The sequence below is a fragment of the Zingiber officinale genome, chromosome 7A (assembly GCF_018446385.1).
Source record: "Zingiber officinale cultivar Zhangliang chromosome 7A, Zo_v1.1, whole genome shotgun sequence".
NCBI lineage: Eukaryota > Viridiplantae > Streptophyta > Magnoliopsida > Zingiberales > Zingiberaceae > Zingiber > Zingiber officinale.
Window position 1 is genome coordinate 139,400,117 of NC_055998.1, and position 26,029 is coordinate 139,426,145.

General features: G+C 37.1%; 1 protein-coding gene across 1 annotated transcript; it reads left to right on the top strand.

Moving 5' to 3' along the window:
• The first annotated feature begins 20,125 nt into the window (after positions 1 to 20,125).
• Positions 20,126 to 24,277, top strand: LOC121999777 (leucine-rich repeat receptor-like serine/threonine-protein kinase SKM1). Its single transcript, XM_042554415.1, has 3 exons — positions 20,126 to 20,448; positions 20,589 to 20,648; positions 23,845 to 24,277. Exons 1-3 carry the CDS (start codon positions 20,126 to 20,128, stop codon positions 24,275 to 24,277), a joined length of 816 nt encoding a protein of 271 aa, XP_042410349.1.
• Positions 24,278 to 26,029: the final 1,752 nt, after the last annotated feature.

Genomic DNA, 26,029 nt, shown 5'->3' on the forward strand with positions numbered 1-26,029 from the left:
CAATGTTAATACGAGGTCGATTGTATTTCCACCAACAATGTCAAATCAAACTAAGAGTTTGGGTCATATTGGGCATTAGAGGCTGGACATAACCTAAGCTCAAGTAGCTTTGACAAGTTGACCAAAATATCATCTTATTTTATTTTTTTTAAAAACTAGTTTAGGGATATTTATCAAATTAAACCTTACATCATTCAAACAAATCATATATTAGAACCCCAGGTGGTGTATTTTATGTGTTATCAAATGAGTTTAAATTAGATCTTATTGTGTCTCTTATGTGTGACTAAATGTGCATAGATTTAGGAGAACACACAAATAAGACCTTGGTAGAAGATGCAAGCGAGTGAGAAGGATAACATAAGAAAGGAGTTGATAGATTTGGTGCATCCGAGTGATGAGAAGCTTCGTAAGAGTACTTCAATAGAGCGAGAAGGATGACACGAGGAGTAAACATCCAAGGGACGAGAAGTTGGAGAAAGTATCCGCAAGGTAAGCTGGTGAGTAAATTGTAAACCAGATGAGGCTAGACTCAACTCAACTCTAGGCAAACTCAGGCGTAGTCAACTAAGTTAAAAGTTTGGACGACCGAAACAGAGTTTCCCATCGATCGAAAGATTTGATCTACCGGACTAGAGGTTTGGTTGATCTATGAATTAGATAACTGTTATATGTCTGCAGAATTATTATCGGAGTGGGATCAGTCGATCGGACAATAGAATCGGATGACCAGAAGCTACGTGGAAGCTGATCCACGGAATTCCGATGTAAGCGGGATCGGTGTTCCCTTGTCTTTATGTTTGTTTTTATTACTTAATGTGTGTGTTCTTGCTAAAACCTTAGCGAGAGAAATTCAAGTTTTTATTACAGATGTATTCACCCCTCTCTTATAGGGATCCAATTCGTTTATACAGAACCAAGATTATATTCTTTTATTCTCATTCTCTTAACTCCCATTTCCTCATCAACATTTTCTCAAATCACCTTTTTCTAACAATGCACCCCTCTCTTATAGGGCTACTATTGTCATCGTACCCATATCATCACCTGACAATGCAACACTTTGCCTTGGGAGAATACTTCAATTTAAAATAATTTATTCATTTATTAGACCAGGAAAGTGGATTGGTGAAAGATAATGACTCTCACATGTTAAACAAATAGAGATCATTGTCTCCCACCAATGTAAATATTGGATCAAGGGATGATCCAATATTTACAGATGAGAGGATCCTTTTTACAACTTTGGGGTTACAAATGTTAGGCATTCTTGATCCAATTTATTTAACACATTTATCCTTATTATTATAAATGATGGTAAAAAATAATTATACTTATCCAGATATCCCTCTGAGTCCATCCCAACATTTACCCTTATAAGGTCTAAGGGACTCTTTCCTTCAAATGTAATAATTACAATTATATATCTTCCTGTTAATATGGGGATTATGCTATAATTGGGCAATTAAGTAAGCACCCATTAAGCTAGTTGGACAGATATCAAGCCAAATAACTTGATCAAATTAAACATATTTGGATGGAATATCAAAGTCAGGTGTATCAAACATAAAAAATATAGCTATATAACGAATGGAATGGCTTGCATTGTATTATTAAAACCAAATATAGTGGCAAAATGAAAATGAATCATTTTCTTTTTGATTGAGTTAGTTGTTGAATTTTGTTTTAAAATTCAAAACATTTTTTGGTAGTGTTTTTAGTTCCACATTGCTAATTGGAAAAGCTTGGAAGGGCTTATATAGGAAGCCCTTTCGTCCTTACTTAGCAATGATAAGGGGACCTACACGCATGCGCGGGCCAAGCCCAAATCGAGTGGATTTGGGAGGTTCGAGCTAGAAATCCATAAACCGGGCGTCACGTACGCGATTATCAGGGGGGGGTGCAAATCCCCAGCCCGTGGGCCTTGCGCTCACGGGCGGCCCGGTCTGTTTTTGCTGGTTTGGTTCAGTCTGAACCCGGTTCGGTCTGAACCAGTTTTGGTTTTTGTTCCGTGCGTGAGGGGAAGGGACGCGGACGCGACGCGACACTGAGACGTGTTTCCTCGCTAGCGAAGCAGTGCTTCGTACCTTCTCGGAGTGAATAAAAGGGGAGCAACAACGCCTCTATTCTTCACTCAAGCCTCGAGCTCTCTCCTTCTTTCTCCCTTCTCTGTGCGATACATTCTGCACAGTTTTTCTGCCTTTCTTCTCAAGTTTTGCGCTACTTTCTTGTCCTGAGGCTTAGTCTTTCGGCGATCTGAGGTTGGGTCCGAGTGTCGCGTCCGTTTTGGAGTGCACCTACGGACGAGATGAGCGGTTGTCGGATCTTGGGGGAGTTTTTGCCGGGGAGCCTTTGCACCGAGAGGCGGCAATAAATTCTCTAAGGACAGTTGGCGTGCCGACACTTCAACCGGATAACTATATTCTAAACCCGACTCATTTATTTATCAGTCTATTGCATGCTATTTTTTGTGCAAATATAATACTGCTTTTATTGCTTTATTTACAACATTCTTAGAGAATTTATTGCTTCTATCAATAGACATGATGAATGATAGGGTAATAGGATCTGATGAGGCTAGTGCTAGACCCGAGAAATTTTACGGGCAAAACTTCAGACGTTGGCAACAACCCTAGGGCTATTCTCCGTTATAGAAACAGACCCTCCTTCACCTACTGAAGAGGAACCTGCCCGTAGTGTTGCCTTAGAGAGGTTTAAGCAAAGGGATTATCTCTGCCATGGGAGAATCCTGTCTGCCCTCTCAGACGCACTATTTGATGTATACTGCTCAACCTCTTCAGCTAAAGAGCTGTGGAAATCTTTGGATAAAAAATATAACTCCGAAGATTCTGGTTTAGAAAAGTATACTGTGGCAAAATTCCTAAACTTCAAAATGGTTGAAGGCAAATCTGTGGTTGAGCAGACACATGAATTCCAAGTTCAAATTCATGGTCTTGCTGAAGGAGATATGCCATTACCTGAAAAATTTCAGGTCTTGTATATCATCGAAAAATTACCTCCGAGTTGGGAAGATTTTGGCATGGCTCTTAAACATCGGAGAGGTAAAATCTCTCTAGAAGATTTGATGATTGCCTTAAATATCGAAGAAGAACATCGGAAGCAACATAAAAATGATGATATAAGAATGCCTATGGATTTTATTCCAAAAGTAAATGTAGTAGTCTCATTTGATAAGAAGAAATTCAAAAATCAGAAAATGAAGAACAAGATGAAACCCAACCCAAAGGTTCAAAAGAAAACTGGAACTAAACCTAAGCCTTGCTGGGCATGTGGACAGGTTGGACATTATGCCAAATTCTGCCCTAAGCGAAAGGACAAGAACCAAAGCAATACGTCCAACACCAAGGCACAAGTAAATGTCGTGACTGCTAGTGACGACACCAACAATAGGTTTGTTACCTTCAAACCCGAACTAAACTTGATCTATCAACCCAATGAATGGTTAGTTGATATATGTGCTAATGTACACTGTTGTGCTGATCGATCTGCCTTCCTTACTTATCAGGTAATTGAAGGCACTTCCGTGACCATGGGGAACCATTCTGCAGCCAGGGTGTTTGGGATAGGACAAGTTGACTTGAGGTTCACCTCTGGAAAAGTCCTGTCACTGCATGAGGTGCATCATGTTCCAGCGGTCCGTCGGAATTTGATTAGCGGATCAAAGTTAGTTCGTGCTGGTTATGAGTTGAACTTCAAATGTAATAAAGTTGTAATATTACATTTAGGAACCTTTATTGGAAAAGGTTACCTTAATGAAGGTTTATTTAAACTCAATGTAGAAAATGCTACTTTAAATAAAACTTCTAATATTGGTTGTTCATATAACATTGAGTCTTATGATATGTGGCATGACAGATTAGGACATGTCAATTTTAATACCATAAAAAGGATGATGAATCTTGACATGATCCCTAAGCATGCTATAAATGATAAGAAAAAATGTGAAATTTGTGTGCAATATAAACAACCCCGTAAACCCTTCAAATCAGTTGATAGAAATTCTGATATTTTAGAATTGATTCATATTGACTGTTGTGAGTTTAACGGTGTAATAACGAGAGACCATAAAAGGTATTTCATTACCTTCATTGATGACCACTCTCGTTATTGTTATGTTTATTTGCTAAAAACCAAGGATGAAGCTTTAGATAAATTTATTATTTTTAAATCCGAAGCTGAGAATCAAACCGATAAAACTATTAAGAGGTTAAGGTCTGATAGGGGTGGAGAATTTACCTCGAACCTGTTTCAAAAATTTTGTCAAGATACAGGTATAATCCATGAGGTAACTGCTCCATATAGTAGTCCTTAATCCAACGGTATAGCAGAACGAAAAAATTGAACCCTTGAAGATATGATTAATTCCATGTTAGGCAGTTCTGGGTTACCCAACTTTATGTGGGGGGAGGCTCTATACACTGCATGCCATGTGCTAAATAGAGTCTCAATGAAGTCAAGGGATAAAACCCCATATGAGCTTTGGAAAGGCCGAAGGACAAGTTTGAAATACCTTAAAGTGTGGGGGTGCCTGGCAAAGGTACTAGTACCTGAACACAGAAGGAAAAAACTTGGTCCAAAGACCGTAGATGGTATCTTCTTAGGTTATGCTCAAAATAGTATTGCATATAGGTTCCTGATTATTAAATCAGAAATTCCTGGAATAGATGCAAATACTATTGTAGAACTTCGCGATGCTATTTTTTGAGGATATATTTCCTATGAAGACGAGAACACCTCAATCTAATATTTCTACTAGAAATGAGCCTTCTTCCGTGGAGGTCCCATTATCCGTAGTGGGTACACCTTCCTCAAGTCACTCTAGACTAGATGAATCTAGTGAGTATACAGAACCGAGAAGGAGCAAGAGGCAACGTGTGTCTACGGATTTAGGCCAGGACTTTATCACCTATAATATAAAAGGTGACCCTATGACATATAGAGATGCTATGGCTTCTCCTGAAGCTAAGCACTGGAAAGAGGCCATTAAAAGTGAAATGGACTCTATTATCTCTAATGTCACTTGGGAGTTGGTAGATTTACCTCCTGGGTGTACCACTATAGGATGTAAATGGGTGTTTAAGAGAAAACTAAAGTCTGATGGGTCAGTAGATAAATTCAAAGCCCGCCTAGTTGCTAAGGGATTCAAACAAAAAGAAGGGATTGACTATTTTGACACTTATTCTCCTGTTACCAGAATTACTACAATCCGAGTGTTAATCGCATTAGCATCCATATATCATCTTGAGGTCCATCAAATGGATGTCAAAACGGCATTCCTAAATGGAGATTTAGAAGAAGAGATATATATGGATCAGCCTGAGGGATATGTAGTCTCTGGAAATGAGAATAAAGTCTGTAGGTTAGTCAAATCTCTTTATGGTTTGAAGCAAGCCCCAAAGCAGTGGTACGAAAAATTTGATAGAGCTATGCTATCGTTTGGCTTTGAAGTAAATGACTATGATAAATGTGTGTATGCTAAAATGAAAGGTGATAATTGTATTATCCTATGTTTATATGTAGATGATATTCTACTATTTGGAACTAACCTTTCTATTATTAATGAGACTAAGGCCCTCTTAAGTGGTAAGTTTGATATGAAGGATATGGGTTGTGCTGATATGATTTTAGGGCTGAAGTTGACTCGTTCAACTGATGGAATAACAATTTCTCAGTCACTCTATGTTGAGAGAGTATTAGAGAAATATGATTATAGCCAAGTTAAATCTGTTGTCACACCATATGATCCTTCAAAAACTCTTCACAAGAATAATAGTGGTGTGGCAGTGTCTCAATTAAGATACTCACAAATAATAGGTAGTCTAATGTATTTAACTAATTGTTCTAGACCTGATATTTCTTTTGCTATAACGAAATTGAGCAAGTTTACCAGCTGTCCGGACAGAACGCATTGGGATGCATTAGACAGAGTACTCAAATACCTGAAAGGCACTATATCCTTGGGCTTGTGGTATGGGAGATTCCCTGCAGTCCTGGAGGGATATAGTGATGCTAGTTGGATAGCAGACACTGCTGAGTGTAAAGGCGTTACTGGTTATGTCTTTACACTTGGAGGCGGTGCAGTTGCTTGGAGGTCTGTTAAACAGACGATTATATCTCGTTCTACATCTGAGGTAAAATTGTGTGCTTTAGATACCACAGTAACTGAAGCTGATTGGCTTAAGGGTCTTCTTTCAGAAATTCCCTTGATGGTAAAGCCAATACCTTCTATTTCAGTACACTGTGATAATCAAACAACATTAGCTCAGATTAGAAGCTCCAAGTATAACCAGAAACAGAAGAGACATGTACGAATAAGATTGAAGTATATTCGTGAGCTAGTGTCTCTTGGAGTGGTATCATTGGACTTCGTAAGTTCAAAAGACAATATTGCTGATCCACTCACAAAAGGACTTGATTATGAGAAAATCAAGAGATCCAGTAAGGGAATGGGACTGAGGCCTATCCTGGTTTCATCTATAACGGCAACCCAACCTATCTGATTGGAGATCCCAAGAAGTAAGTTCAATGTGGTATAAACAAGTTATAAGGGTGAACCGTAAGCATCAAATTGATTGAGATATAATCTCATAGTCTCTTCCCTGGATAGATGCTTGACTGCTAATAAGGATGAGCTTGGAGGCTCTTAATGAGTTCAAGGTCTTATTGACAGGATGCTCGCAGTACATCCTTGGAGAACTCACCTATGTAAGTGTAACTGTGTGGCCGCAGTGTGGGGGGTCTAGGTAACTCTCCTTAGCACTTATGAGACAAGATTCGGTGGCATGACCGTAATGCACCAACCCAGAAGGACTCAACCGTCGCCCGTGATGAGTTGTTACCAATTGAATTCACATATTAAAAGGTTTAAGTTCAAGACCTAGTTCACTTCAAACCTATGTGAATAAGATTGGTGTACTTAGGTGAAAATTCAAACCGGAAGGTATTTTCACTAAAAGCTCATTGCAACCTAGCCTCAGGACATATTTTTTTTTGTTTTGTTTTTTTTGTTTATAACCGAAATGATTTGAATTTGTGGGGGATTGTTGAATTTTGTTTTAAAATTCAAAGCATTTTTTGGTAGTGTTTTTAGTCCCACATTGCTAATTGGAAAAGCTTGGAATGGCTTATATAGGAAGCCCTTTCATCCTTGCTTAGCAATGATAAGGGGACCTACATGCATGCGCGGGCCAAGCCCAAATCGAGTGGATTTGGGGGGTTCGAGCCGGAAATCCATAAACCGGGCGTCACGTACGTGATTATCGTGCGCAGGGGGGGGGTGCAAATCCCCAGCCCGTGGGTCTTGCGCTCACGGGCGGCCCGGTCTGTTTTTGCTGGTTTGGTTCAGTCTGAACCAAACCAGTTTCGGTTCCGGTTCGGTCTGAACCAATTTTGGTTTTTGTTCCGTGCGTGAGGGCGTGAGGGGAAGGGACGCGGACGCAACGCGACACTGAGACGCGTTTCCTCGCTAGCGAAGCAGCGCTTCGTACCTTCTCGGAGTGAATAAAAGGGGAGCAGCAGCGCCTCTATTCTTCACTCAAGCCTCGAGCTCTCTCCTTCTTTCTCCCTTCTCTGTGCGATACATTCTGCATAGTTTTTCTGCCTTTCTTTTCAAGTTTTTCGCTGCTTTCTTGTCCTGAGGCTTAGTCTTTCGGCGATCTGAGGTTGGGTCTGAGTGTCGCGTCCGTTTTGGAGTGCACCTACGGACGAGACGAGCGGTTGTCGGATCTTGGGGGAGTTTTTGCCGGGGAGCCTTTGCACCGAGAGGCGGCAATAAATTCTCTAAGGACAGTCGGCGTGCCGACGCTTCAACCGGATAACTATATTCTAAACCCGACTCCTTTATTTATCAGTCTATTATATGTTATTTTTTTGTGCAAATATAATATTGCTTTTATTACTTTATTTACAACATTAGTTTCATTGGCTTTTCAGTCATAATTCCATATTTTATTGTAGCACCAAACACATGCTATCAATTTTAATTCACAGGATTAGATTGGGCATGGATGACGTTACTTATTGAAGAAGATTTGAAGAATCTTAATAATTGTGAAGGCTGATGCACCTTGCAACATCTCACCATATGGAGGTCACTTTCATTTCCTCCTCTGCGTTAATTGACTGGCCGGCCTTTGGATTGTTGATTAGTTATAGCGTTAACTATCATAATCGAATATCCCTCATTCTTGAAGAACAATCACGTTGAATGGAGGAGGTAGAATGTGGCCTCTCGCCCTGTAAAATTTAATTTGGTGTTGGGGCATCTTTGTATAAAGATCTCCTACATTCAAGTCAATCCAAATTTAAATTAGAAGATAAACAACCTTGGACATGAGTGTTTTAGATAACTAAAGTTATAAATAAATCGAACATTTATAAACACTGTTGGTGTTCATTCAAAAGTATATAAAATATATAAACTCCAACACTAATAAACATGATTCGTTAATATTCTTGAACGGATTTATAAATTTATTTATTTAAATAAATAAATAAATAAATAACAACTGAGTTGGTGTCCAGATTGGATCTCAGCTCTGCTTCCCATAATTGGATATCAGCAGTCGACAAGGTACCTTCCCTACGACATTTATACCTAGCTCGTTGTAACATTAATAATATCCCTCTTTCTCTTAATTTTCATCTCAACCTCACTTCTCTCAGGACTCTTGATCTTGGTTATAATAACTTCAACTCTTCTTTTCCTAACTGATTCTGGAATCTCACAAGCCTCTCCGCTCTTCGACTTGAAAACTCTGAAATTCGAGCGAGGCTGCCAACTGAAATTGACAACTTAATTGGCCTTACAGATCTTGATCTTTTTTTTTTTAAAAAAAAAATTGGTCTCTGGTCCTCTACCTGATACGTTATGGAAATTGAAGCATCTAACGTACCTCCACCTGAGCTCTAATTTCCTTGGAAATTCTTTACCAATGGGGATTATGAATCTATCAAGCTTATCAACACTGTACCTTATTAATTGTTCATTAATTGGTCCAATACCCAGTGAATTAGGGATTTTAACTACTTTAAACGAATTATCTCTTGAATCTAATTTACTTTCTGGATTAATACCACATGAGATTGGGAAACTAGTCAACTTAGAGTATCTTGACCTCTCTATTAATTCCTATGAGGGTGATATTACTGAGTTTCATCTTTCCAACCTGACCAAACTATACAACTTGCTCTTGTCTGATAACCACTTTCTCACCATAGCAATAGACCACAATTGGACCCCTCCTTTTCAATTAGAATTAATTAGCCTTGGTTCCTGTAAGTTAGGTCCTAGATTTCCTACATGGCATCGTTCACAACAATCCATGATTTTTATTCACTTGTACAATACAAGTATGGAGGACAACTTGCATGAATAGTTTTGGAACTCTTTTTCTATAATTTATTTTTTAGAGATCTCTCCCGTAATAAAATAAGTGGTACCTTGCCGGTATCCCTAGAGAGTTTGACCGCATTGTATTATTTAAATTTCGGTTCGAATTTATTAGAAGGTCTAATTCCGTATTTGCCACCCAACTTAAAGTTGCTACATCTATCTAATAAATGCATTTTCAGGGCTGCTACCACTAACCTTATGTAGGACCATTGTGGACGGTAAAAAAGGAGGATTGGATAGCCCTGTAAAAAAAATTAACCATTTTCGAACTCTTAAGCTAACACTTGTATAAATAGATAAACAGAAAATAATTCAGAAAAGTAAAAACGTACACCGAGATTTACTTGGTTACAACCGGGGAGGTTGTTAATCCAAGGAAAGCGTAGCACTAGTATCTCCTTCAGGAAGAGAAACTTTTTACAGCAATGAAGCGCATAACAGAAGCTAAACTACATAAAAAGCTCACAAGTGTAGAAAGAATGCTTGAGTTCTGAATTGATGAAAAGCTTTTGGGCCAAGGTTATATTTATAGCCTTGGTCGGGACGCCCTGAGGGTTCTAGACGCCCTAGGGGGATAAAACTTTATCCCCCAACGTTCAGATCGCGTCAACCATGATCTGGTCAACTTTTCAGGTCCGGGCACCCGGAAGGGTTCCTGGCGCCCCGGGCAGGTCCGGGCGCCCTGGGCAGGTCCGGGTGCCCAGGACCTCGAAGTCAACTCTAGTTGACTTTTTCAGTCCGGGTTCTCTACTCCGACTCCGCTCGTCTCAGTCCGGGTCTTCTACTCCGGATTCGCTCGCTTGGGTAATCTCTGCCATCCGAAAAAGAGCTCACCCGAACCCAGCTTCCGGTCTTCTCAAGCAGACTTCCACTCCGGCTTCTCGTCCCTCGGAATCGCCGCGTGGTTCCTTCTCGTCCGCCAGCGTACTCATCCACAATCTTTGTCCCTCGGTCGCACCCCGTGCCGACCTTCTCGCTAGCTGCGTCTCTTGTTCCTCGAGCAGTCTTTCGCTTCGACTTCTCGTCCCTCGGAATCACCGCACGCTTCCTTCTCGTCCGCTGGTGTACTCTTCCGCAGCGCCTTTTCCCTCGGACGTACCGCGTGCCGTCCTTCTCGCTAGCTGTGTCTTCCGCTAACTACCTATGCTCCTAAGCTCCTGCACACTTAGACATAAGGTTAGAAAAACACAGGACCTAACTTAACTTGTTGATCACACTAAAACAACTTTGGGGTTCCAACAATCTCCCCCTTTTCGATGTGAGCAACCCAAGTTAAGTTAGAGTAAAATAGACATAGAATAAGACTAACTAAATTTGCAATTAAGTAAAAAAAATAAAAAAATTAATTTTCGTCTACCGTTAAAATAGAAAAAATTAATTTTTGTCTAACTCCCCCTAGACTTGTACTTTTTCTTTTCCCCCTTTGATCACATAAAAAATGGGATTTTGAAAATCTAAGGGTTAAAAAAGCTTTCTAAATAAATTCTAAGTTAGAGAATTTGTAAAAAAAAAAAAAAAAATTCTAACTTAAATTTTGAATTTTCCAAAAAAAATTTACACACGAAAATTTTTTCTAAGTATAAAGATATTTTTTGAAACAAAATTTTCTAAAAGAAGTTCTAAGTAAAAAAGATTTGAAAGAAAAAATGTTTAAAAGACTTTTTAAAGCATTATTAAATTTCCACCTTAATATTTTTATAAGAAAGTTAATTAAACATTTTTATTTCAATATTTTGGCTTTCAGGTCGTCGTAAGGCACTAGGCCTTCTTTGTTATTAGAGCAATAACCACATCCTTAGACAAAACCTCATAAAGAATTTCAATGTTTAATTTTCTCGCTGAAAAGCTCTAAGTCTAATCAATGGTTTAATTTAAACATGACTTAGGAACCCAATAGGTTCCAACCTACTGGATTGATTAAAAATTTTTTAGAGACATATTTTCTAGAGATATTCCTAATTTGTCCCTGGTGATATCTATAATACCAATTCAAATTTTTAAATTTTCTAAAATTAGATGAGCATGCATGGTTTTTCAAATTATCTACTTGAATTTTCAGATATTTATTTTCTGATTTCGATTTCTCATTTTCTAATTTTGATTTATCTAATTCTTCTAAGGGGCAGGACTTAGCTAGAATTACTTTTAAATTTTTATTTTCATTTTCTAATTTGCAGCAATCTTTTGTTAAAAGTTTTATGAACTTAAACATTTTGTCGGGAGGAAGAGATCGTACCTAATTTACCTTGTTGATCTCGTTGTCAGTTTCTCCCCCTGAACTGCTGTTTTCTTTCGACGTGGCTCCCCCTTCATCGATGCTCTCGATGCTCATTTCAGAAGAGCTTGACTAGCCGTCGTCGTCTTGATGACTTGCCATTAGAGCAAGTCCGGAGAATGCCTCGACTTCCGACTCCGACGACGTATCGTCCCACGTCGCCTTTAGGGCATTTCGCTTTTGGATAGACTTCTTACCCTTCTCCTTTTCCTTGTTTTTCAGCTTGGGGCAGTTGTCCTTGACGTTCTTCGTCGCAGTGGTAGCAACGTGTCGTCCTTTTCTTTTTCCCCTGTGGATGGTTAGTAGATCTAGATTTACAAAGTTTCTTGAATCTTCTTACCATTATTACCATTTCCTCATCGTCGAGAGAAGATTCTGACTCAGGTTCGTCTCTCGAAGCTTTGAGGACGACATTGTTTTTCGGCTCCTTCATTCCTGCACATCTTGACTCATGCACTTCAAATGTTGAAAAGAATTCTTATAATGAAATTTTTTCTTAATCTTTCTAAATGTAAAAGGCATCTACTAGTGATGGTCATTTTGAATTTCTAGGAAAAGAATTCAGTGCATACCTGAGCGAATCTCGGTTACTTACCTTTTCTCCGAGATTCTAAAGTCCGACAATGATTTCTTTTATTCTCGAGTGCAGATGCGTGACTGTCTCGTCTTCCCCAAGTCGCAGGCTGGTGAGCTGATTGCGAAGCAGATCTCATCTAGCGAGCTTGACTTCGGAAGTTCCTTCGTGCAGCTCGAGGAACTTCTCCCAAAGTTCCTTCGCGGAGGTGTAGTTGCCGACTCAATTGACTTCTTGTGGCGGAAGAACGCTTAACAGATGGTATTCTGCTTTGCCGTTCGCCACGTATTCAGCCTGCTCCTTTTTTGTCCATTGACATTTTTCCTTGTCCTCTAGAGCTACAAAGCAAGTTCCATTGTTAAAATTAATTCAAAATATGTTGTCAAAAATACCTGCATCAGTTTTTTACAGGTAGCGAAATCCCCTTTGTATTTCGGCGGGTGGATGCTTGGTCGGACCATTATCTTTGCTTCGATTGGTGGTTAGTCCTCCTGAAGCGCCTCGACTCTGATACCACTTGTAGGACCGTTGCGGCCGGCTAGAAGGGGGTTGGATAGCCCTATAAAAAAAACCAACCATTCTCGAACTCTTAAACTAACACTTGCATAAATAGATAAACAGAAAATAACTCAGAAAAGTAAAAAGGCACACCGAGATTTATTTGGTTACAACCGGGGAGGTTGTTAATCCAAGGAAAGCGTAACACTAGTATCTCCTTCAGGCGGAGAAGCCTTTTACAGCAATGAAGCGCGCAACAGAAGCTAAACTACAGAAAAAGCTCACAAGTGTAGAAAGAATGCTTGAGTTCTGAATTGATGAAAAGCTTCTGGACTAAGGCTATATTTATAGCCTTGCTCGGGGCGTCCTGAGGGTTCACGGCGCCCTGGGGGGGATAAAACTTTATCCCCCAACGTTCAGATCGCATCAACTGCGATCTGGGCAACTTTTCAAGTCCGGGCACCCCGGGCAGGTCCGGGCGCCCCGGACCTCGAAGTCAACTCTGGTTGACTTTTCAGTCCGGGTCCTCTGCTCCGGCTCTGCTCACCTTGGCCCAGGTCTTCTACTCCGGATCCGCTTGCTTGGGTGATCTCTGTCATCCGGAAAAGGGTTCACCCAAACCCAGCTTCCGGTCTTCTCGAGCAGACTTCCGCTCCGGCTTCTCGTCTCTCAGAATCGCCGCGTGGTTCCTTCTCATCCGCCAGCATACTCATCCGCAGTCTTCGTCCCTTGGTCGCACCCCGTGCCGACCTTCTCGCTAGCTGCGTTTCTTGCTCCTCGAGTAGTCTCCGCTCCGGCTTCTCGTCCATCGGAATCACCGCACGCTTCCTTCTCGTCCGTTGGTGTACTCTTCCGCAGCGGCTTGTCCCTCGGACGCACCGCATGCCGTCTTTCTCACTAGCTGCGTCTTCCGCTCGACTACGTGTGATCCTAAGCTCCTGCACACTTAGACACAAGGTTAGAAAAACATAGGACCTAACTTAACTTGTTGATCACACCAAAATAACCTTGGGGTTCCAACACCTTATTCACACCACAATTACAATATTTCATTCTCTCACATAATTATATTAACGGAAGCATACCATCTAATATTTGTAATTTTCATACATTTCGACACCTCAACTTATCAAACAATCAAATATTTGGAGAAATTCCCCAGTGTTGGCAGAAGGGTTTACTTCTTGCATATATTAATTTGGAAGACAATATGATATTTGGAGAAATTCCAAGCTCTCTTGGTAACTTGATAAAACTGGAGTTCCTGCACTTGAATAATAATAATCTAAAAAGACATCTTGCATTACCACTGTAAAATTATACTCGGCTATTAGTTGCTGATCTTGATGATAACAAATTCTCTAGAAACATATCTTTACGGATTAGGCAAAGTTGGAAGCATTCTTCAATTATGCTCAAATATGTGTAATGATAGTATTGATCCACAACTTGGATATTTATGGGATTTGCAAATCATTGTCTTTGCAAATAATAAATTATCTAGGACAATACCATATTCCTTTGAAAATTTAAACATAATGATTTTAACATCAGTTGAACAATTTTCTTCCTTTGATTCTGGAACGAGAATACTAGAAGCAACCAAAATTTCTAGTGGAAGTGAAAGCATTACTTTAGTTACAAAAGGAGAGTAATATACTTTTTCATCTATTCTGTATCTTGTGAAGAGTATAGACCTTTCAAATAATGAATTGACAGATGAAATTTCTAAAGAGTTAGGATATCTTGTTGGACTTCACACTTTAAATTTATTAAGAAACTGCTTCAAAGACAATATCCCAGATAACATCGGTAGAATAAATTCATTGAAAACTCTGAATTTATCCTTTAATAATTTATCAAGAGTTATTCTTGAAGGTCTGTCACAATTAAATGCTCTGAACTATTTAAACTTAATTATAATAATTTATCTGGAAACATTCCCTCCGAAAATCGACTACAAACATTAGATGATGCATTCTTTTATATTGGTAATCCTTATCTTTGTGGAGACTTGGTAAACAAGAGTTGCTTTCATAGGAACAACACCAATGTGACAAGAGAGGAGCATGCAATGTTATCGCTAATGTTGTCAATCTATCTTAGTACGTAGTACATTTGAATATTTTGTTGGATTGTGGAATATGTTTGCCTTTTACTATTCAAGAAAGGACGGAGGTATTCTTATTTTTAAAAAGTCAATGAAATTTATGATAAAGTTTATGTGATAATTAAGATTAGATTGAATAGAATAGTGAATGGTTAATTTTTTAAGATAAAATAAAGTCAATAATGATGGTAACAATCAGTATTTTTCATATTAGAATGGTGAACTTTATTGTAAGCAAGGTACTTTTAGAAATTATATGTTTGTGATAGTTTGTAATTGAAATAATATTATGATTGTGCTTTTAGTGTAATCTATGACACAAAATTTATATATGAAAATTTTAGGGAAATAAATTTTTAAAAAACTTAAGTTTTTATGGTAGATAAAAATTAATAAGGAGATAAAGTGAGCGATTATAGAAGTACGAACAAGGTAATATTTGAGTCAATAAATTTAAAATAAAAGAAAAAGGAAATATCCCACAGAATACATTAAAAAGTTAGAAAATTTAAATAATTATAAAAATGAAGTAGAATTTTTAAAGATAAAAAATAAATATTAACAAACCTGTAATAATGGCAAAAGATGAGATAAATTGAAATTTTATTAAGGTGAAGTGGACTTCTAAAGGTGAAAGAAAAACAAAAATAAATCAAGGTAAGTTGAAATTATTAAATAATAATTTTAGTGTTTTCCTTTTTATAGATTTTTTTCTCGGATTTCTTTCCCATCATATGTTTACGTAGATAAATTAGGACTGTAAACAAACTGAGCGCGAACTAACCTAGGCTTGAACTCGGCTTGACTTGATTTATATTAGCTTGACTCAAGCTCGAGTTCATTTGAGCTGGTAGAGTTGAGCTCAATCTCAAATTTATTTATTTATTTTTTTTAATAAACAAATTAATATATTATATATTATAAAATTATATAAAATATATATTATTACTGTCTCGTTTGATTCGACAAGCCACCGAACCAGTAATATTTAGGCTCGAGATCAGCTCAATTTCTAATCAAAGTCGACTTGAGGTTGGTCAACTTCAAACTAAAATCGAGTTTTAGTTGAGCGACACTCACGAGTGACTTGACTCATTTACACCGCTAACACAAATGCATTAATAAAATGTCTTTTCACTAGTCCCTCACTAACCACCCACCAAAATCGTTAGATAGTCCTACGTAGAATCTACATCGTTGAACCCATGGCAGGTGAAATCGCCTCTCCTACATTCCAAATACTAGTTAACATCAATACAATGAAGGTAAACATCGAAAAAGGTTAGAATCAAATGGGGGAAAAATACAAATCTGAAATTTAAAATAAAAAAAAAAAAATTAAAAATAGTGCCTTCTATATTATAATTGTCATTGTAAACTATTTGGCTAGCAATTGATGCAAAGGCAAAAAATATAATTTGGACTATAAACAATTGATGCATTGAAAAAAATAAAATTGAATTGAGTTCTAATATGCATTCCATATTTTAGATCATTAATTTAACACTACAACTAGGAGGAGGAGGAAACAAAGTGATAAATATATTTATCATCAATCTTCACAATTGCTGATTGATGAATGTATATATCATCAATCTTCTCCAATTTATCCTTTAGCACATCTTTTGCTGGATCACCTGATCATCCAATCAAATTAGCATTAATTAGTGATTGCATGTCGCAACAGGGTTTCACTTAGAAAGTAATAAAAGTAGAGAGAAAAGGTCATTCTCGCTATCAATGATGTATGGTTTTATTCCACAGTTTGATCAATTGAAAGAAAGATGCAGTATCACAACTTAAGATCACATGTACTGAACACAGAATACTAACAATGAAATGTTCAATTTTAAATTGATAGTTTTCTGAATCTGTGTCATTAGTTCACATTTTTTTAAAATCTTATCTAATAATCTCATCGATCCATTATAGTTTTTTTTTTCATCTCTACCACACTAGCTTTTACATGAATGCTCGCTAGCAACTCAAACCTCATCCATATAGGTATCCAGCATATTGTTGGATATATGTGAATTAAAAAGGAGAAAGTATACTTTTGTGTATGAATTTAGTCTCATATTAGAAGTTTTAAGGTATTATAGTTTGTTTATATTATTGTACATGTATTGATGATGTGAATAAATATATGGGAAGAGGTTCTCTCACGCGTAGGTGCGCAAGTGGTGCAAATTCAGGGTCTTTATTATATTGATCAAGTTGACTCGTGTACGAGCACAACTTACACGTGTTAAATGCCGGACCGATCGGGACAAAATTTGTAACCTTTCGCCGTTTGAGCTTAATGAATAGTAAATGACTTTAATTCGGTCATTGAATACTGCAAGGGTTTAAGCTCCTATATAAGGAGGTTGTGACCAAGAACAAGGAGAACAGAACTAATAGCAAAGATTTTCCTCCACCCGTCATATTGTGTACTTGGTTCTACCATTATATCCTAGGAAACAAACGTCCAACATAATCTCAAAGCACAATCAAAGGAGGTCGAATCTGTTTTAAGGAAACTACTTGAAAGTATGTTTCAATATCTTTTTTGCACTTGGGACTCTTCAGTTAGGAGTCTATAGTCTGCAGTATGAATTCTACACTTGGGAGTCTATAGTCTTCTGCTACTCGGGCTTTGTAGTCTTCTACAACTCAAACTCTTCAGTCGAGAGTCTACACTCGGAAAGTCGGGATCTACAGTCGAGACTCTGCACTCTGACATACAAGAGAACTCAATTTTCTAACCAACTCAGCTATCCAAAGCAGCTCTTCCTTCTTTGGCAACTTGACCGTTTGATTAGTCTGATTTAATTTATAATTTTAATTCGGACTACTCCTCTATCTCCAACAAAATTATTCTATTTAAAACTCTTGTTTCTATATCTTAATTAAAATCCTCTTGTTGAGCCATATAACATATTTGAGGAATAGGCTCTAATTGATGGAGCCTGTTTCTTTGATCATGGGAATAATATCACTGTAACAAGCAATCAATCTATTTTAGTAGTACATTTGAATATTTTGTTGGATTATAAAATATATTTACTTTTCTGCTATTCATGAAAAATAGAGGTACTCTTACTTTGTTATATGATAAAGTTAATATAGCAATTAAGATAAGATTAAATAATATAGTGGATTTAATAATAATAATAATAATAGTGGATGATTAGATTTTTCTGGAAAAAGTCAATGATCAACATTGCAACAGGTAGTAATTTTTCATTTTAGAAGTGTGACCTTACAATTTCATTGTAAGCGTGATATTTTTAGGAAGCATATACTTGTAATATTTTACAAATGATACAATGTTATGGTTGTGCTGTCAATGTAAACTATGATATAAAGAATGCACTTATGCTATTTTCATTTCATATCATTAATGAGTATAAATAATATTGTTGATATGGTTATAGATGTTAAAGGTCAAAAACGAGGCTTCCTTCTTTTTCTTTTTTTTTTCCTTGAGATTTTTTTCCCCCGCAGCATAAGTTCTCTATAAGTTTCATTAATAATACAGTTTCTTATTTTAACCACAATCTATACCTATTAGTTTTTAAAAAATATACCTGAAATTAATTGTTTATTGATTTAAGTATGCATGCAAGTCAATATTGACATCTAGATATCATGAATTTCTTATCTTTGTACTCTTAAAAAGTTGTAAATTTCATATTTTTGTACTTAAAAGTTGTAAAGTCGAACTAGCTAGTCATGAATAAATGTTAAAATGTCTTAATTTAAGCAGCACCTTTAAACTTAATAAGCGTCCTCCAGTGCCTTAATTTCTCCTTACATATATAATTACTTATGGATTCATTTATTTATAAATAAATAATGATAATTTTTTATTTAAAAAACACTATGTTTGTACCATAAATAAGCTAAGCTAGTTTAAATAATGCTTATCAGAAACACAAATGTTAATTTCTATGTTTGTAAGTACTGAAACATGTTTGTTTAATTTCTTATATATGAAAACAAATGTGTCTTATATATATTTCTGTTTGATAGATTTGTTTAAACTTGATAAATAAAATAGAAATTTGATCTTGATAGAAAAGAAGAAGAAGGAAATGCTTGTGGTAAAGGAGGTCGCATTCTTGAGCTAGTGGGCGCTCTAAGTTAATTGCAGTTAGCAAGATGCATGCATGCATTCATTCTTTCTACCACCTCAACTGCATTATTCGCCATTGACTTGGTATGCTCGTGAGTGTTGTTGGCGTTTCATAACCGGCATCTAGGACAGACGTACCACTACTTGCTGATTGATGCAGACATAAAAGTAAATTAAATTGGAAAATTGTGATCTTTGGGCAGCGCCGGTCTTGAGACGTCTCTAAATATTTATTAGCCAAGAGATCTAAACTTATAATGAAAGCTCACAGTTTAACATGAATGATTACTTATTGTTATGTTGACCACTGATCTTCTTCAAAACAATCTCATTCACTGTTTTATCCAATCCTATCTCATTTAGCATATAAACTCCATGCCTCCATTTTCTCTTGAATAGCAAGAGACACACTCCATAATCCAATAAAATATATACTAAGAGAAATTAGTAGAATTTGAAATAATATTGTATGTTATTTACTTATCACATCTATAATTTTCTCATGAAAGCAACTCTCCTTCTCTCATTTACTTACTGAGTGTTAAGATGTTAAGAAAGATAAAGATTGCCAACTCAGCACAAAGATATATAAGGAACTCAATACGATAGAATTGAATCCTCTTCTTCTATCTCGTGGTTATTGATAAAAAGTCCCTTTACTTCCTCATGTAGAAATTAGGAAGAGGAGGACGTAAAATGTGGAAGAATTTGAAGTCGTTTTAAATGGATTTTTTTTAAAAAAAAATGAAAGGTCACAAGACAATTACTTATTTTAAATTGAATTGTTTAAAATATCAAACATTATCTCTCCCACTATTGATGTATTTTATAATAAATAAACAAAGTGTTATAAAACTATAAACTATTTGTGATGGTTTATTGTAAAACCTAGCAGTGCTGCCATTATCACATGGAGTCATCAAGTACCAAGCTGCTATACTCGATTTTGTACTGGTGTAAGAATCCCCTGGCCACTTGCTATAGCAGATGAATGACAATTTCCACAGAGAACATGAAGACGGATTCTTGCAATAATGGCCGAGGGAAATAGACTCTTTATTCTTCAATATAAATTGTGGTTGTCATTGCCTTTGGGCTGCAACCTAAGAAAAGAATCCACCAAATTAAAGAGTATGGCAACGGCCTGGAGAAGCGCACTTCGTTTCCGTGAGCCATGGCCACTGCACCACCCCCACTACCGCTGCTACTATCAGCTTCCTCTTGTCATGCTTTGTTGGCTCATCATCATCCTCGCCTCCTTTCTTGTGGAGGGAACTGGAGTAGAAGGGAGAGTGAGCAGTAAGGGCTGCTTGCAAGGGGAGAGAGATGCTCTCTTGCATTACAAAGCCGCCATCCGAGATCCTTCCGACCGCTTGTCTTCGTGGCAGGAGGCCCAAGGAGACGACTGCTGCTCATGGACTGGCGTAGTCTGCTACAACGTAACAGAACGGGCAGCGTACGAGTGGCCGAGCTCAACCTTCAAAATCCAATTGGTGGCCAACGCAATTGGAGTTACGAAGAAGAGACGACTTTGAGGGGTGAGCTGCTGCATCCATCATTGTTGTCTTTATCTCACTTGCAAAGCTTAAATCTCAGTTACAATGACTTTGAGGGCTCCCAAATTCCACCTCTCGTTGGTTCTCTTCACGAACTCAGGTATCTTGATCTTTCTTACTCCAATTCTAGTGGACCCATTCCCCCTCATCTTGGAAACTTAACTGATCTTCGTTATCTTGATCTTTCTTGGTCTGACGTCAATGGAATCATTCCCCCTCATCTTGGAAACTTAACTAATCTTCGTTATCTTGATCTCAGAGGAAATTTTAATCTTTATTTTCCTAAAGATGGTGACAGCCTAGACCGGCTCTCCGGCCTTTCTTCTTTGATTTATCTGGACATGTCCAATTTGAATCTCAGCGATGTTTCCCATAATTTGGTATCAACAATCAACATGTTACCTTCTCTCCAACAATTAAATCTACATGACTGTAGTATTAGTAATATCCCCCTTTCTCTCAATTTCCCTCTCAACCTCACACTTCTCACAACTCTCGATCTTAGTTTCAACAACTTCAACTCTTCTTTTCCTAATTGGTTGTGGAATCTCACAAGCCTTTCGTCTCTTAAACTTGAATATTGTGAAATTCGAGGAACATTACCTATTGAAATTAGCAACTTAATTAGCCTCACACATCTTGATCTTCCTTGGAATTTGATCTCTGGTCCCCTACCTGATACGTTATGGAAATTGAGGGGGCGTTTGGTTCTTTCCTAGGAATAGGAATCGGAATGAGAATCATTGTATTATGGAATGGGAATGAGTATGAGCATGGATATCACTCTTAAAAGCAATGTTTGGTTAGTTGTATATCTTCTATCGGAATAAATCAAAGTTTCCTTTTTTACCCTTAAAGGAAAATAAGAGAAAAAATTAGATGTGAGAGAAAGATGAATGTGAGAGAAAAATATGATGAAAGAGAATGATGAGAGAGAAAGTATTATGAGAGAGAAAGTGTGATAAGAAAGAATGAAGAGAGAGAAAGTGTGATGAGAGAAAATGAAAAAAGAGAATGTGATTGGAGAGAGCATGATGAGAGAAAATATAATGTGAGAAAAAGTATGATAGGAGAGGATGAAGAGAGAGAAAATATAGTGAGAAAAAAATGAGGAGAGAGTGTGTCATGAGAGAGATTGAGGAGAGAGAAAATATGGTGAGAGAAAAAAAGAACAGTGAATATGATGGGAGAGATTGAGGAGAGAGAAAATATAATGAGAGAGAAAGTGTGTTGAGGAAAAAAGGAGTAAGTGTGATAAGAGAGATTGAGGAGAGAGAAAGTATGATGAGAGAGAAAGTGTGTTGAGGAAAAAAGGAGTAAGTGTGATAAGAGAGATTGAGGAGAGAGAAAGTATGATGAGAGAGAAAGTGTGTTGAGGAAAAAAGGAGTAAGTGTGATAAGAGAGATTGAGGAGAGAGAAAGTATGATGAGAGAGACAGTGTGTTGAGGAAAAAAGGAGGAAGTGTGATAAGAGAGATTGAGGAGAGAGAAAGTATGATGAGAGAGAAAGTGTGATGAGAAAAAAAAGAGTGTAATGGGAGAGATTGAGGAGAGAGAAAGCATGATGAGAGAGAAAGTGTGATGAGGAGGAGAAGAAGAAGGAAGAGAATGCGATGGAAGAGATTGAGGAGAGAGAAAGTATGATGAGAGAGAAAGTGTAATGAGAAAAAAGAGGAAAGAGAGTGTGATAGGAGAGATTAAGGAGAGAGAAAGTGTGTGATAAAATGATGAGAGAGAAACTATGATGAGAGAGAAAATATAATGAGAGAGAATAAGGAGAAATAAGTGATATGAAAGAAAAAATAAATAAATATATTTTGATATTTGATATTAATGGAGAAAATTTTAGTTTTAAGTCAAGGGTATTTTTGGAATAAGGGAATATTTTGATTGATGAAAATAGAGTAATGACTCATTGAAGGGGGGTACATGGGAATGAGTTATTACCCAATTTCAAAGATTTATTCCCTTATTTGTATTCCTATTCCTATAATCCAAACATTAACAATGGGAATCAATGATTCTCATTCTCATTCCCCACTCCTATTACCCTAAACCAAACGGCCCCTGAAGCATCTAACATACCTCGACCTGAGCTCTAGTTTTCTTGGAAATTCTTTGCCAATGGGGATTATGAATCTATCAAGCTTATCAATACTGCACCTTAATAATTGTTCTCTAATTGGTTCAATACCCAATGAGTTAGGAAATTTAACTACTTTAAATAGACTTGTTCTTGAATCAAATTTATTTTCTGGATTAATACCACATGAGATTGGGAAACTAGTCAACTTAGAGTATCTTGACCTCTCTATTAATTCCTTTAAGGGTGATTTTACTGAGTTCCACCTTTCCAACCTAACAAAACTAGTGGTTTTGATCTTGTCTGATAACCCCTTCCTTACCATAGCAATAGACCACAAGTGGACCCCTCCTTTTCAATTAGAGTTAATTAGCCTTGGTTCTTGTAAGTTAGGACCTAGATTTCCTACATGGCTTCGTTCACAACAATCCATCAGGTTTATGCACTTGTACAATACAAGTACAGAGGGCAACTTACCTGAATGGTTTTGGAACTCTTTTTCTACCATTTATTTTTTAAATCTCTCCCATAATAAAATTAGTGGTACTTTGCCAGTATCCCTAGAGAGTTTGACTGATATATATTATTTAAATTTTGGTTCGAATTTACTAGAAGGTCCAATTCCTCATTTGCCACCCAAACTAAGTTTGCTAGATCTATCTGATAATGCATTTTCAGGGTCGTTGCCTCCAACATTATTCACACCACAATTAGAATATTTAATTCTCTCATATAATCAAATTAATGGAAGCATACCATCTAGTATATGTAATTTTCTTACATTTCAACACCTCAATTTATCAAACAATCAAATATCCGGAGAAATTCCCCAGTGTTGGCAGGAGGGTTCATCTCTTTATTATATTAGTTTAGGAAATAATATGCTCTTTGGAGAAATTCCAAGCTCTCTTGGAAACTTGATGAGACTTGAGTTTTTGCACTTGAATAACAATAATCTAAAAGGGCATCTTCCATCGTCATTGTAAAATTGCAATCAGCTATTGGTTGTTGATCTTGGCGATAACAAATTCTCTGGAAATATACCTTTGTGAATTGGGCAAAGTTGGCAATGGTTACACATTCTTCAATTGCGCTCAAATATGTTTAATGGCAATATTGATCCACAACTTGGGTATTTGGGAGATCTGCAAATTATCGACTTTGCAAATAACAAATTATCAGGATTAATACCACATTCCTTTGGAAATTTCAGCACAATGATTTCGACATTAGTAGAACCACTTCCATCCTTTGGGTTTGACGAAATGGCAATATTAGAGACAATGCCAGTTTCTAGCGGAAGTGAAAGTATTACTCTAGACACAAAAGGAAGCCAACTTACCTATTCATCTATCCTTTATCTTGTGAAGAGTATAGACCTTTCAAACAATGAATTGACAAATGAGATTCCTGAAGAATTAGGATATCTTGCTGGACTCCAGACTTTGAATTTATCAAGGAATTACTTCAAAGGCAAGATCCTAGATAGCATCGGTGGAATGAGTTCATTGGAAACTTTGGATTTGTCTTTTAATAATTTATCAGGAGTTATTCCTCAAGGCGTGTCACAATTAAATGCTTTGAACCATTTGAATTTATCTTATAACAACCTGTCTGGAAACATTCCCTATGGAAATCAGCTTTAAGCACTAGATGATGCATCCATTTATATTGGCAATCCTTATCTTTGTGGAGACTTATTAAACAAGAGTTGCTTTCCTAGGAACAATGCTATCATTGTGTCAAGCAAAGATCATGCAATGTTATCCCCAGTGCTAATAATCTATCTTAGTAGTGCACTTGGATATTTTGTTGGCTTATGGAGTGTGTTTGCTCTCTTATTATTTAAGAAAAAATGGAGGTACTCTTACTTTAAGAAGGTTGATGAAATTTATGATAAAGTTTATGTGGCAATCAAGGTAAGATTTAATAGAATAGTGAATGGTTAGTTTTTTTTATAGAAAAAATAAAGTTTATGGTGAATGTAATATTAAAATTGTGAGCTTTTCGTTGTAAGCATGATATTTTTAAAAAATGTATGTTTGTGATATCTTGTAAATGAAGTATATTATGGTTATGATGTTAGTGTATGTGTTGGAAATGTGAATGGAATAAAGAGGTGGAAACGAATAGATTTTATTGTGCATGAATTTTTAGTCGCACATTAGAAGTCTCTTAGTTTTGTTGTTGGTTTAAATTATAACACATGTATTGATATTGTAAACATATGCATGAAGAGAGACTCTCTCACTCGTGGGTGCGTAAGGGTGGATACAAATCCAGGGTCCAGATTGTACTGAATCAAGTTAACTCGTGTGTGAGCACGACTTACGCGCGTCGAATGTTAGACCCACGTCTCTTTTGTCTGCTCAAGAGTGTAACGAAACCATTAATATGAAATTAATAGTGGTTCCATAACGTCTCAATATTAATAGCGACATTAAATTCATTAATGGTGATTTCGTAACGTCTCGACATTAATGGTGACATTAAATCCATTAATGATGATTTCGTAATGTCTTGACATTAATGAAGACATTAAACCCATCATTAAATGACCATAATTTGGTCATGCATTGCAGGCAAAGTGAGAGCTCCTATATAAGGAGACTGGATTTTGAGCAAAAGAAACAGAGTATCGTGAGTAAAAGAGAGAGCGAGAGGAAAAGCAGGAAGTGAACCTCTGTCCACCCATGTTCTCCTATAAAAACTCTCTCAGTCATGTATCCGTTTGGCTAAACTACTCGTGATAGTACTTGGGTATATTCTTAGTTCGCCACGAACAACAAGTGCTTGGTTATGTTCATGATTTTACCATTGTATCTTGGGAAACAAACGACCCAAGAGAACCTCGAAGTGCTTCAGGAGGTGGGGTGAATCTGTTTCAAAGAAACTACGTTGAGCGCAGACCTCGGTATCTTACTCGACGAATTCCCTTCCTGACTTGACGATCGACTCCCAATTCTTCTACGCACCGCATCAACTCTGCAACTCGGACCATCGGAAGCTTCGCATAACTAGCCCCACGGCAGCCTGAGATTATCTGCTCAAGTCATCTCAACAAATAAATTAGAATTGATTTTGTATAATTTTAATTCAGTAATTTTCTCCAATATCTTCGACAATAGATTGTCCAACAATCTTGAAATAGATTTCGTTATTTTGAGATGGCCACAGAATAAATTGTTGAGGTGCAACAGACTTAACACATAAAGGCCCCCTCTGTCTTGATTGGAACTATGTCAATCAACCACGAAAAAACACCAGAGAAGTTCACTGGATTAAACTTCAAGAGGTGTCAATAGAAGATACTCTTCTACTTGACCAAGCTCAATCTGGCTTGGTTCTTGATCGAGGACCCTCCCAAGTGTACTGAGGATCCTGATACACAGACCATC